This window comes from Lampetra fluviatilis, chromosome 28 (assembly GCF_964198595.1).
Source record: "Lampetra fluviatilis chromosome 28, kcLamFluv1.1, whole genome shotgun sequence".
Taxonomy (NCBI): Eukaryota; Metazoa; Chordata; class Hyperoartia; order Petromyzontiformes; family Petromyzontidae; genus Lampetra; species Lampetra fluviatilis.
Window position 1 is genome coordinate 10,014,969 of NC_136302.1, and position 13,931 is coordinate 10,028,899.

Here is a 13,931-nt window from a genome sequence, read left to right on the forward strand (position 1 = left end):
TGGCCCACGCGGGCTGTCAAGCTCACCACCCCTACCATTAAAGCACTGTTACGAACACTTATTATTGCTGTGAGCAGAAACCACCATAAAATGCCTTCATATCTGAAGCTCACCTCTTAAATCCATTCGTAAGCTTCTGCAAAAGTCTGGGTTCAACCCCTAAATTAGTCGGAAATACTGGATGTATCTCAAAGTCGACCAAGCACAAATCCTAGTTGTCAATCCACTGGTTGAGGTCCTCCCCACGCACACAGCGTGGGGTCGTGCCTCTTGAAATAAATCGGAAAATTACTCGCTCTGGTACAAACGTTTTTATTAGCCTGTTAGGTGTGCGATTTGTTCACATTTAGTCGTGTTTATAATCGGTCGTTTCGTTATTCTTCACGGAGGTCTGTGCTCTATCGGCAAAGAAAACGGCCTCGGCATCGTTTATTTTCTTTAAATCTCACTTGGGTGCAGTTTTTTTGCGATTTAACTGCGGTCACGGAAAGAAAAGAACAAAAAACCACGCCGCCCGTACAAGTTTTTCCACGAAAATCGAGGGGAGCAGAGTTCAAAAACAAACGAGTTACATTAAAAATAAAATTACATTTTTCCACATCGGTGGGCTTTGTGATGCAGTCGCGGCACTGGAACGCGGCTGCTTGAATCCCACGAAGCCGCCGTATGGGAACACCGCTGGGACGGTTTCAACACTCATAACTCGACCGCAACATTTGTTCACTTTCACCGTCGTCAACTGACGGCTCGCTCTCACGCAAAAAAATAAATCTGTGACGGTGGTGGCTCTTTCGCTCTTGCGAGAGGAACTGCTCAACTTGCTTTTTTTTTACAAAACAGTTATGGATTGTAAAGTGCACAAAAGCTTTTAAAATGTGTGGCTATATTTTTGGACAGAAAAACTAACAGATCTTGAGATTTGTTTTCATTGAAGTGTGAGGAACTCTTCAAGTCAGGCGCTCGTCACAAAGTGGTGAGTTTTAACCGTAATTTTGGCAAATCCCTTTTCTCGACACCGCCTTGGATCGCACGGCAGCATTGCACTCGGCACGCCTGCTGCTGCTCCTGCCCTCGAGGGCAGGTCGTGCCTGAGGCTCTCGGCGCCAGGCCTAAGGCAGAGGGCACGCCACTAAGGCAGGGGTCGGCAATCTGCGGCTTCGGGGCCGCATGCGGCTCTTAAGTTCTGCTTGCGCGACGTTATTCGCATTGCGGCTCTTGAAATATTGAGATGTTTTCGATTTTTTTACAGAGTTTGACGAAAATGGCTCTTCTTGTTGCGTTGGTTGCCCACCACTGCTCTAAGGAAACCCCACAGAACACAATGCCCATTGCCACAGGGACGAAACTTAGGCAAGGGCCTGGCAGGTGGGTGTACCCAAGATGTTATGGGTGTATCGGTGGTGCCAGGGGGGGGGGGGGGGAGTCTAGATTACGTATGTCCATTCAAGTGCAAATGAAACACTGCCAATCACTGCCAGTTCACCACTGGAACGAACAATTGGCTTAGTAGGAGAGACAACGGTACCTGGCTTTCAGCATCCCTCTACAAATTGATAAATCTGCACATCCCATTGGCATCCATCCCTCGCCTCCCACGTAGGATCTCACAAAGTTAAGGCTTCCCCAAACGTCCCCGTTTTGGACGCGACACACTCCTGGAGGTTTTCGCAAGTGCCGTCCCATGTCCTTGTGCTTTTTACTAAACGGGTTAAGGGGTGGAGCTACCTGGGTTGTGGGTGGAGCTGCAAGATGAGTGGGTGGGGCATATGAGCGGTGGGCAGGGCCAAAGTGAGAGAGCCCCACCCACTCGGATGAGGCTGTGAAAGTGAGGTGGGGTTGGGGGTGGGGCCAGTTTACCACGTGTCCCGGTTGAGCTTCCCAGAAATGTGGTAGCCTTAACCAAAGGATGTGACTGAAGGCTTCCCTCTGCTAGGGTTGCCACCTCTGCAGAATAACAACAACAAAAAACCCGGGACATATAATGGGAAGATAATTTCAACAATTGAAAACGAATTTATTTATAACTGCTTTTTGTTTATTTGTTGCCCTTACCCCGCACCTCTGATTAGCGCGTACGGTGCGAAAGAAGTTCAACATACAATACCAGAATAGGGGAGAGAGCTGCATGTGAATCCATCGCCTTGAGAAGTATATCATTATTATGTAAATGAGCGAAAAAAATGGGATGTTGAATGTTCCGCAAAGACTTGACAGATTTCCCAGGACAGCTGCTTCCTCAACGAGACGGATGATGCTGGGGAAGAAAAACCCGGACACAAGTGGCGACCCCACCCCGCTCCACGTTGCACTTTGACCGGGGGTGGTACGTCCAGATTTGGAGAAGTCATTGTGCAAGCTACCCCACCCTTACCCCCACTCTGTGCTAGAGGTCGCAAACGGGTTTTGATTCCTTACCCGTACCCGGCCGCACCAGGGTCGCAAATGGGTACCCGTACCCGGCCGGGTATGTGTACCCGTTCCCTACCCGTACCCTACCCGAAATGAGTGACAAACGGTTACTCATCAGTGACTCACGGCCTACTCGTACCCGTACCCGGCCGCACCAGGGTCGCAAACGGTTACCTGTACCCGTACCCGGCCGGGTACGGGTAGCCGGGTATCGGGTAGGGTACGGGTATCGGGTACCCGGTTGCGACCTCTGCCCTGTGCCTCTGGCGAAGGGGGGGGGGGCTGTGGCTGACGGGACCGGTGACTGCTGCTGCTGGGGGTTTGGCATGGGCGCCTCTCAGCTCTGCATGCGCTTGTAGAAGTAGAGGTATCCGAGGTCTTTGGGAGGCTTCTCGGAGGCGCACACCTTGTCCTCATTGTAGATCACCCACCTGCGGGCGTAGTCGGCGGAGCAAGCAGAGGGGTGGGGCGGAATGGGCAGGGAAGGCGAGGAAAGGCGGAGGAGGGTAGGGAAACAGGGACACAGTGAAATAGGGAAAAAGTGAAATGGAGAATAGGGAAACGGTGAATCGGGCAACAGTGAGGAGATAACTAACAACCACTTTCCTGAATGGGAGTGCCGTGAGTATAGTGTGCTTCAGGAGGGGTGAGTGTAGCCGGTTTGTGCAATCTGATGGTGTTTATGAAGGTAATGATAAATAATGGTGAAGATGATTGTAATAATGAATGAATGATAAATGGATGCTGCTGTTGATGCAGATGATGAGGATGGTGGCGGTTCGCTCTGAGCGCACCGTGCGTGTGTGTGCATGTGACTCCTGCGCTACGCGGTGGCCAGCGGCAGGTTGCAGTAGAGCAAGTAGGCTGCTGGGCACGACTCACCGGCCCTCCTTGCGGATGTGGCACACGTAGTGTCCGCACATGGTGGATGTGCCCATGTGGCTTATGAAGGCAAAGAGACGGTAGCCTGCATGGCACGCGTACAAAAGACAAAGACACAGCACACGCGTGAGAGAGGGATCGTGGGTCTGCTGGCAATTGCAGCAGCTGATGATGATAAGAATCATCATGGTGTCACCATCACCACCACCAAGGCATCGCCAATTATTATGAACTCGCTACACTTGAGCGTCTGCTTAATCCCAGGCATATGCCTCGAATTGAACCCAGGATCTCGGTCAGCGGCTCCGACATGACGGACTACGAAGCGGTTAAACCACGGCGCCGTTTGTGTTTGTGCGTAGCGGCACTCACGTCCAGGCCCGTCGGGGTATTCCGACATCCCGTTGCTCATCGCGCTGCTCGGGAGAGGCCCGTTTCTGTGGGCCTCTGGGAGGGCGATGCTGCTGGGCGCCACAAGTTCCACCTTAGCAGGAGCAGCGTTCACTGCTGCTGCTGCCCCTCCTGCTGCCGTTGCTGGTACTCCTGCTGCTGCTGCTGCTCCTGCTGCTGTTCCTGGTACTCCTGCTGCTGCTGCTGCCGCCCCTTCTGCTGCTGCTGGTACCCCTGCTGCTGTTGCTGCTACTGCCCCCAATGCTGCTGCCCCTTTTGCTGCTGCCCCTGCTGCTGCCCCCTCCTCCTCCTCTTCCTCCTCGTCCCCATCCGAGCCCGCGTCCGCCATGTTGGTCAGAATCCAGTCGGTGGCGCGCTCCAGGTTGTTGTTCTGCAAAGCGACGACGCAAGACCCTCGTGACACTCGAAGCTTTCCTGAGTGAAGGGCTATATTATTGTTATTCGCGGTGATTATGCCAATGATGATGTTGGAAATGATGACGATGACGGTAATCACTGCGCTGTTGGAAGTGACGCGGGCTATGTGTCAAGACGTTTTTCACCGATTATCGAGCGTCGCAATGGATGGGCGGCGACGTGGCCGAGCTGTAGTGCATTTGCACAAGTTGGAGCCCAGCGGCCGCCCTGGTTAATACCAGAGATGCATTAACAAAAAAACAAATACATGCCACCTGCAGACGATACTCGTCTGTGAAGCGTATATGTATGTATGTTGAACTTCTTTCGCACCGTACATAGCCAACCGTGATAATCGGAGGTGCGGGGGAAGGACAATAAATTAAAGACAAAATTCAGGTCTAAAGAAACTAGTTTTCAATCGAGATTTAAAAGTGCATAGCCCCGGTAGCTCGTTCTTGTCGGGCCTTGCGCGACGTAAAAATGGCGCCACTACAAAATGCCCTCATTGTTTTATCGATGATGACGACGATAACGACGATGACAATGACGATGCGGGCGATGACTGCACGCGCGCTCACGTTGGCCGTGAGGGCGCGGAAGGCGCGGCTGCGCGTGAACCCCATCGACACGATCATCGCGACGCTCTCCTCGGGCGGGGGCGGCTGGGACGGGCGCGACATCCTCCGGCGGCCATGTTGCCGCCGCCCTCCAAGCTCTCCGTCTTCCGTTGCCCGCTCGCCGCACGGAGGTGACAGCAGCCCCGGGATGTGCAGTGGCTCTGCCAGGTCTGGGCATTGGTAAGGATATGAACTCATATTATTAAACTATTAAAGTTTTTATTTTGTATTTTACCAGGTAAGGCCCACTGAGCTATGTAGCTCTTTTTCAGGAGCATCCTGGCTATCACAAATGATAGCTCAACGCAGTGTAGAAATTTATATCAGCCAAATACTCTAAATGTAGAGGGAATAACGGAGGGCCTGAAGATAAATCCCCACGGCCACAGGAAGAGAGACGCGCAAACTCCAAATATGCAGGTGTCATGTTCGGTATAAAACCTACAACCTGCTGTATACCAGGCGAGGTAGTTAACATCTCGCCACCGTGGTGTCCATATGTCACATAGTAACGGGGAGGCAGGTGTGGAGGGGCAGGGGGGTAGGCCTGGTGACTCACTGGGGTCGTCGAGGTGATTCATGATCCAGTCGACGGCAGGCTCGAGGCCCAGGCTCCCGGAGAAGTAGACGGCCTTGCGGCAGGCCTCGCGCGGGAACCCCATCTCCTCCAGAGTCGAGACGGCCACCTCGTCAAGGAACGGCACTGCCCAGCGCCGGTGGCGGGGTTTGAGGTCGGGGAAGGGGGGAAGACGAGGGCACCAACGATGCAGAAGATGTTACGCTGGGCAGTGAATGCTACCGGCCGTGATGCACGCCAGCACAGCGGTCGTCGTCTGGTGACCCATGGGGTCCAGATGCGGCCAGCGAAGACTCTCCTGAGGGTGACTGACGAACACCTGATGCGGATGTGTAAACATCAGAGGGTGGTGCTGACCACACGCCACCTCCTTGTGTACTGCACCGGACCTTCATGCTTGGGGACCTTGCCCCAAGCAGTTTGTTAAAGCTACACGGGGGATCTTTGTATGTATTGTTGGCCCATAAATAAATATCCCCCATTTGCCTTTAACAGACTGTTGGGGCAAGTGCTGTTAGCGAGCGCCTATGAAGGCCGGCACGGCACACGACGGTGGTGGGTGGTCAGCACCACGCCCGACCGGCTTTATCTCCCCAGAGGCGATGTTTACACACCGCACCAGGTACTCATTTGAGGCTGAGTCTACCAAGGGGAGGCCCAGGACCGGTTCAGATAATCGTCACTGATGTTGGCCGTGAGCGGGAATCGAGCTCGGGTCCTACAGGTTCGTAGCGCAGCGTAGCGCTCACCGCTACACTACCGCTCCCTACGTACGCACAGACGCAAAGTCCCCCCACCTCTCCTCATCCCCTCTCCGTCTCCGTTCTCGTCGTCGTCCTCATCATCCTCGTCTTGGCCGCCCCCCCAGGAGCGATGAAGCCCGGTACCGCGGCGCCTCAGCGACGGCGACGACGAGAGGAGGCCGGGCGGGGAGATGTCGGGCAGCTCCTCTTCGCCGGCCTTCAGCCCCGTTCCCCGCAGCTCGTTAAGGTCCAGCTCATCGGGCATGTCCACTGAGACGTCTACACAAGGGGGGTGGGGGGCATCGATCCTGATGCTAGCAAGAAGGACCCTGGGTTCGGTTCTTGGCTCGGGCGCCTTGTTGCTGTATGGAGTCTGTATACGGTCTCGCCCTGTTTTACATTGGGGTTCTTCGCTTTCCTTCCACAGCGAAAAGAAGAAGAAAAAAACAACCCCAATCTCACTTGTCATTTGAAACGTATGTTTTCAAACAACGTGCGGAAATGTGTAAAAAGCACACAGCGTCCGTTCGTATTCAACACATTGGCATTTCCTGAAGAAATGCATTGTGGTCCTCTTGACCGAGGTCACCATAACCAATAACTTTGAGTGAATGTGACCGACTGGGACTCATCAGCACAGTGGAGTCATTTGTGGAGTCGCCACTTCCACACTACGGGGCCCTATTAGCTTGGTTAATGCCAACAATAATCAAATCCATAAATTGTGAGAAAACGCATCACAACAGAATAATACTACGCCGATACTATGCAATCCACAGATACTTTTGTGTTAAACCGCATGGGAGTTTATCCCAAACCAAAATCAAATACGAGCGACTTTGTACGAAGGTGGAAGCGATTCGCTCGCTCCTAAATGTGTTGGCTGGGCGCGCCACTCGCTGATCGTGTGTTTACCGATCTTCTTCGGGACCCAGTCCTGCTCTGATGTGAACTTCTTCAGGTGGATCACGAGGTACTCCGGGAACGTTGAAAACCACGAGTTTCTAGGGATTTTGGGGGGAGGAGAAACACATTTGTCGTCAGCACGTAGAGCGAGGCCATCACGCTACCAATCCAGCGAAGAGCTTCGGTAGCGCGAGGCTATCTCATAACGCGAGACCATTGCGCTACCAATCCAGCGAAGAGCATCGGTAGCGTGCGGCTATCGTGAGGGCGCCATGGGCCACAGACGGGTGCAGTCTGCGGTGGTTTCACAGCAAGGGGTCAATGTCTCCGTGTGACTTTACACATCGAGGTAAATTTGCCGGTGATTTGCAACACTTGCCAAATTCAGACCATGGCCTCCGCTTTTTAAAATAACGCGGTGAGGATCTTGAACGCACCGCGGTATTAACCGGGGGCGGCCGCCGGGTCGTGAACCGCGAACCTCCGCGAGGGGCGCCGAACGTGACACCGCTGAGGCCGTTGCCAACGGGCAATTTATCCAACACACGTGTGGCTCCGCGTGGCGATGGTTCGGAGAGAGAGTTGGGTTCGGGTGAGGGAGGAGCGTGCGTGTGCCAAAACTACAGGGAATTCGCCCGATCTCGTCAGACCACGGAAGCCAAGCGGGGTTCAGAGGCTGGATAATAAGGTGACTGGCGACTAGGGACGCCACGGTGGGGAGAGGTTAACCACCCTCGCCTGGCATGCAGGAGGTCGTGGGTTCGATCCCGACCCTGACGCCTGCTGTACATTTGAAGTTTGAATGTTATCTCCCCGTGGTCACGTGGATTTTTCTCCGGCTCCTCCGCTTTTTCCCTCCACAGTTTTTGAATCAAGAGTATTTTTAACGTGATAGGCCACTTCGTTGAGCTATCATTCGTGATAGCCAGGTCGCTTCTGAAAAAGAGCACACATGGCTCAGTGGGCCTTACCTGATTAGATAAAAAAAATAGTTTTAGTTTACACTGCTGCAGTGGGGCTCCGTTACGGGCAGCAGAGGGCAGTGCCAAACTACGCTCCCACATCCCTTCTCCTCCCGCTTTGAGAGACTCGCCGTGGGAGAGGAGCCGCAGCGAAAGTGGCTGTGAACTGGGCCCCACACGAGTTCGAGTCCCAGCCCGGGGCAAAACGAAAACCTTGTCCCGGGACTTCGAACTTCACCAAATCGGCACTGACCAGTTGCGGTGAAGTATGACGAATAAAATAACCCCCCCCACCCGCAACGACCCGCACGGCGTAAGGGGGGAGGGCCTCATCCAGCAGTGGATTGGCAAAAGGGCTTGTCTGTCTGTACGTGTGTGTACGAGAGACGGAGCCGAGACGAGGGGTCCGGCACAGAAAGCCATTAATAGCCAGTCTATAATAACGGCCCATCGGACACTACGGAGCAATGCCAAAGACGAGCGTGGCAACCCAGGGGTTAACCTGTCACTGAGCGGATTGGTTTAATTAGATATTGTCAGTTCGAGCGCCGAGGTTATTTGGTTTTGTTCCACGCACGGCGGTCACCGTTATGGACAGCTGCCGTGACTATGATACAACGCGGGGGGGGGGGGCGTCGGGGGCCACGGCGGTAACGACGACGACAACAAAAAAGGACAGAGAGAAAAAAACATCGATGTTTGCAGAGAAACCACGACACCGACACGACAAGAACGGATTACCGCGTCACTGTGATGTACACCACAGCGATAAACACACACACACATGCATCTATATACGCGTGTATATTTGCGTGTCGCGCAGAGAGAGAGAGAGACACGGGGGTCCACGCGAGCGAATGGTTAGCGGCGTCTGACGACCGAAGCTATTTCGGGATCTGACTCTGGGCAGACTGCCCCTCTGCATAGATACTGGGAGTGTGTGAGCGGTGGCAGGGCGGTCAGTGCTCTGCGCTACGAACTCGGCGACCCGAGTTCGATTCCCGCTCACGGTCAAGACTGGTGACCATTATCTGAACCGGTCGTGGGTCTCCCCTAGGTGCACTCAGCCCTCAAATGAGTAACCTGGTGCGGTGTGTGAACATCCGCACCGGGGAGACAAAGGCGGTCGGGCGTGGCGTTAACCACCCACCCCCTCGTGTACCGTCCCGGCCTTCATAGGTGCTCGCTAACAGCACTTGCCCTAACAGTCTGTTAGGACTATATGGGGGGATCTTTGTGTGGCTGTGTATGTGAGGGAATGTGAGTGTGTGCATGAGTGTGCATAAGTGTGTGCGTGTGTGAGTGTGTGTGTTAGCGTGTAAGAGATGGTGTGCACGTAAGGGAGTACATGTGTGAGAGACGGTGTGTATGTAAGAGTGTGTGTGTCACCGTCTTTGTATGTGCGTGTAACGCAGAATGTGTTTACATCGTACTCTCGGCAGACACCTCTACAGTCACCAAAATATCTTTAACTTCCAATAAATCTACTGAAACGATTTGCCGAAAAAAGTTTTCCCTTAACAAGGCAGATTCCGATTCCCTGACTGTCCAGGTTTGACTGTCTAGGTTTGACCTGGACAGTGTTGGAATTGGGATCTATGTTTGGGCAGCAGGAATTGATTCGTACCGAGACCTGGTACCGGTATCATGTTGGACTCACGTTACTGTACAGTTTGTTTGACATGTGCCGACTGAGAAATGCAGCTGGGTTTGGTCCGTGGCCAAAGGTGGCAGTGCTGTTACTGGTGTCCAGTCCATACTGGGCACCGTGGTGGCGAGCTGTTAACTACCTCGCCTGGTATACAGGAGGTCGTGGGTTCGATTCCGACCCTGACGCCTACTGTACATTTGTATTTTGCGTGTCTCTCTCCGCGTGGTCGCATGGATTTTTTTCCGGGTCTTCCGGTTTTTCCCTCCGCATTTAGAATCAACATCACGCGTTCTGCTATAAATGTCCACGTGATGGATAAGCCACTTCGCTGAGCTATCATTTGTAATAGCCAGGTCGCTTCTCAATAATATCTATATTGCTCAGTGGGCCTTACCTGTTAAAATAAAAAATAATTGTTCAGTTTAGTTAATACTGCCTATGACCAGATCACCGGGAACGCTAAGCAGGGCTGACCCAGGATAGTTCTTGAATTTGGTGACCACCAAGCACAAATAATTGTTCATAACAAGTTGCGCGTCTTCACCGTGGCAAGCTGAGGGCAGTACAGCCAAATCAGTTATTTTTACTGCACTGCTATGCTTCCATCGCCAAGCTATTGCTTACACATCCACGCACTGGCCACCAGGATTAATTATGGGTCACGAGCTCATTGGGCCTTCCACCGAGAATACCCGAAAAAATATATATTTGAATTTGAAATAACCGCTATGATCCGCACAATATGGGGATGGGTTGACAAAGCGACTGTCCAGTACACGTGCCATCCTAGGCCCCTTACCCGGCTCCAACATCCAACCTGTGACACGCTGGAAAAACAAAGCGTGTGCTTGGAACGCCGGAAACAACTGGTGTACATCGATGTCAAAAGTCCATGTACCATCAATGTGAAGGAGGGGTAAAGAGTCTGATTATGCTAGCCAACCAAACGCCAGCCCTATCCCCAATCCTAACCAATGAGCCTACCAAAGGCTATCCCCTATCCCGAACCAACGAGCTGATCAAACGCCAGCCCTACGCCTAAACTGACCAGTCAACAAAATGCAAACCTGTATCATAGTAATAGGGTTTTACCCTTTTATCTGGTTTAAAAACTGACACCTTTATACAAGGGATCATGTTTGCAACAACCACAACACAAGCAGTCAAAATGCAAACAAAAAAAACAACTCTGATAATGATATGCACTGTCCTTGAAATTCATTGGTCCACACCCGACAGTGCATATCATTATCAGAGTTGTTTCTTTTTGTTTGCATTTTGACTGCTTGTTCTGTGGTTATTGCAAACATGATCCCTTGCATAAAGGTGTCAGTTTTTGAACCAGAAAAAAGTGTAAAAACCTATTACTATATCTTGCTACTGGTAAAGGAGGTCTCATAGCGAACCTGTATCCCCAACCAACTAGCCAACCTGCCAAACATAATTTCTACTCTGGGTCCCCAGAGGCGTAGCTAGGGGGGGGGGGGCAGGGGGGTACATATGTCCCCGGGCGCCAAGGTAAAGGGGCGCCACAATGAGGCTTACAACGTCACATTATAACTTATTGCGGCGGGCGCGGCAGCCTGAAACTACTGCACAAATCTACACCTCAACCTCAAAGTTTATATATCCCACCACACACAGCCTGCATGTCATGTAATTACATTTTGGTATGTGATTAATTTTATAGTTCGTCCCCGGGCGCAAAATATCCTAGCTACGCCACTGTGGGTCCCCATTGGCCCAACAGCACCACCAGCAGCACCAGCACCACGGCCGCGTGCTTGCGTGCTTGCGTGCTTGCGTGCTTGCGTGCTTGCGTGCTTGCGTGCTTGCGTGCCTGCGGCGTGCGCGCGTACTTCACGGCCGGCGCCTTGGCCTGCAGCTCGGAGCTCCAGAAGTCATCGACGTTCTGGGGCTCGGCGAAGGCCTGCATGCAGGCCCCGAAGGGCACGCGGGCGCGCACCCCCCGGGGCTCCGGCCGCCCCTGCTCCACCGCCTCACGCCGCTTCCTTTCCACCTCCAGCAGCTCCCCTGCACGGAGTGGGGGGGGGGTGCAGGGCGATTGGTGGCGTAGATCGAGTGTGCAGGCGTTGTGACCGTGCTGAACTCCCTGGGCCCATTGCTAGACGTGGCCGAAGTTAACGTTCGTCACGTCTCCGATTAAATGAGGTAGCCGAGACAGTCAAGCGTTGTGGAGTTAGGAGACAACTTAAGGGGTGGTTCAGGACCACTAATATGTCGGTTGTCAAAGTCCAAGTAAAAAAATAAAAACATAAACTTTACGATGCTTTGCCGCCTTAAGCCCCTCACTGAATTATGTCGAGTCTTGTGTTTAACCGCATTTACGACATTTCTATAACTGCGCGAGTCATTCTGTACTCAGGCGCCGCCCCACTTTTACAAAGGCCACGCCCACTCGGCCGCTAGCACCGCCCGGCGAGCAGCGCCCCCCCCCCACCCACCTCGGTTGTGCGCCGACTCGAGCGGCACCGGCAGGCTGACGGAGTGCTCGGGCCGGTGCTGGTAGCGAACTTTGCGCGACTGGCAGCACTGCACGCGCTCCTCCAAGCGGAACGCAAACGCCCGGCTCGGCGACGTCGCCTCGGCACCGCTGTTCATCTGCGGAGACGCCGCGGGCACGCCGGAATCAAACTCGTGGCACACTGGGCACAGGGCACATGGCACAGAGCACGTGGTGCACATGGCACAGAGCACGTGGTGTGCATGGCACAGAGCACGTGGTGTACATGCCACAGAGCACGTGGTGTACATGCCACAGAGCACGTGGTGTACATGGCACAGAGCACGTGGTGTGCATGGCACAGAGCACGTGGTGTACATGGCACAGAGCACGTGGTGTGCATGGCACAGAGCATGTGGTGCACATGGCACAGAGCACGTGGTGTACATGGCACAGAGCACGTGGTGTGCATGGCACAGAGCACGTGGTGCACATGGCACAGAGCACGTGGTGCACATGGCACAGAGCACGTGGTGTGCATGGCACAGAGCACGTGGTGCGCATGGCACAGAGCACGTGGTGCACATGGCACAGAGCACGTGGTGTACATGGCACAGAGCACGTGGTGTGCATGGCACAGAGCACGTGGTGTACATGGCACAGAGCACGTGGTGTGCATGGCACAGAGCACGTGGTGCACATGGCACAGAGCACGTGGTGCACATGGCACAGAGCACGTGGTGTACATGGCACAGAGCACGTGGTGTGCATGGCACAGAGCACGTGGTGTGCATGGCACAGAGCACGTGGTGTGCATGGCACAGAGCACGTGGTGTACATGGCACAGAGCACGTGGTGTACATGGCACAGAGCACGTGGTGTACATGCCACAGAGCACGTGGTGTACATGCCACAGAGCACGTGGTGTACATGCCACAGAGCACGTGGTGTACATGGCACAGAGCACGTGGTGTACATGCCACAGAGCACGTGGTGCGCATGGCACAGAGCACGTGGTGTGCATGGCACAGAGGACGTGGTGTACATGCCACAGAGCACGTGGTGTACATGCCACAGAGCACGTGGTGTGCATGGCACAGAGCACGTGGTGCGCATGGCACAGAGCACGTGGTGTACATGGCACAGAGCACGTGGTGTACATGCCACAGAGCACGTGGTGTACATGGCACAGAGCACGTGGTGTACATGCCACAGAGCACGTGGTGCGCATGGCACAGAGCACGTGGTGCGCATGGCACAGAGCACGTGGTGTACATGGCACAGAGCACGTGGTGTACATGCCACAGAGCACGTGGTGTGCATGGCACAGAGCACGTGGTGTACATGGCACAGAGCACGTGGTGTACATGCCACAGGGGGGAGATGGTACGTGGCGGTACATGGGACAGGACACATGGTACATGGCACAGAGCTTATGGCAGTACGCGCGCGTGCGTGCAGTACGCGCGCACACGACTGCCCAATTGTCTGACGATTGAGACGCTCCACCTCGATGAGGCTAATCATGTAGTTGAAGAACTGGAAGGCGTCCTGCTGCCGGTCGGTGCAGAAGTCCGGGTGGCCTCGGCTCACGAGCTCCTTGATCATGCCCAGCGAGACGCCACGCAGCTCCGGGGGCTGGAGGCACACGCGGACACGTGGCACAACGATCCACCACCACTACCACCACCACACGGACACACGGCACAACGATCCACCACCACCACCACCACGCGGGCACACGGCACAACAATCCACCACCACCACGCGGGCACATGGCACAACAATCCACCACCACCACGCAGGCACACGGCACAACAATCCACCACCACCACCACGCGGGCACACGGCACAACAATCCCCCACCACCACCACCACACGGACACACGGCACAACAATCCACCACCACC

The 13,931-nt window shown here is 54.1% G+C and overlaps 1 protein-coding gene across 1 annotated transcript in view; it reads right to left on the reverse strand.

The window, feature by feature from the left end:
• Window positions 1-175: 175 nt before the first annotated feature.
• The window catches only part of LOC144942756 (ubiquitin carboxyl-terminal hydrolase 13-like), a 42,225-nt gene continuing 28,469 nt past the window's right edge, over window positions 176-13,931 (reverse strand). Inside the window, 10 exon segments of the mRNA XM_078869644.1 lie at window positions 176-2,840; window positions 3,292-3,376; window positions 3,664-4,072; window positions 4,680-4,888; window positions 5,278-5,421; window positions 6,093-6,317; window positions 6,954-7,042; window positions 11,417-11,591; window positions 12,023-12,179; window positions 13,531-13,659. Coding sequence (XP_078725770.1) covers window positions 2,747-2,840; window positions 3,292-3,376; window positions 3,664-4,072; window positions 4,680-4,888; window positions 5,278-5,421; window positions 6,093-6,317; window positions 6,954-7,042; window positions 11,417-11,591; window positions 12,023-12,179; window positions 13,531-13,659 — 1,716 coding nt within the window. The 3' untranslated portion in view covers window positions 176-2,746.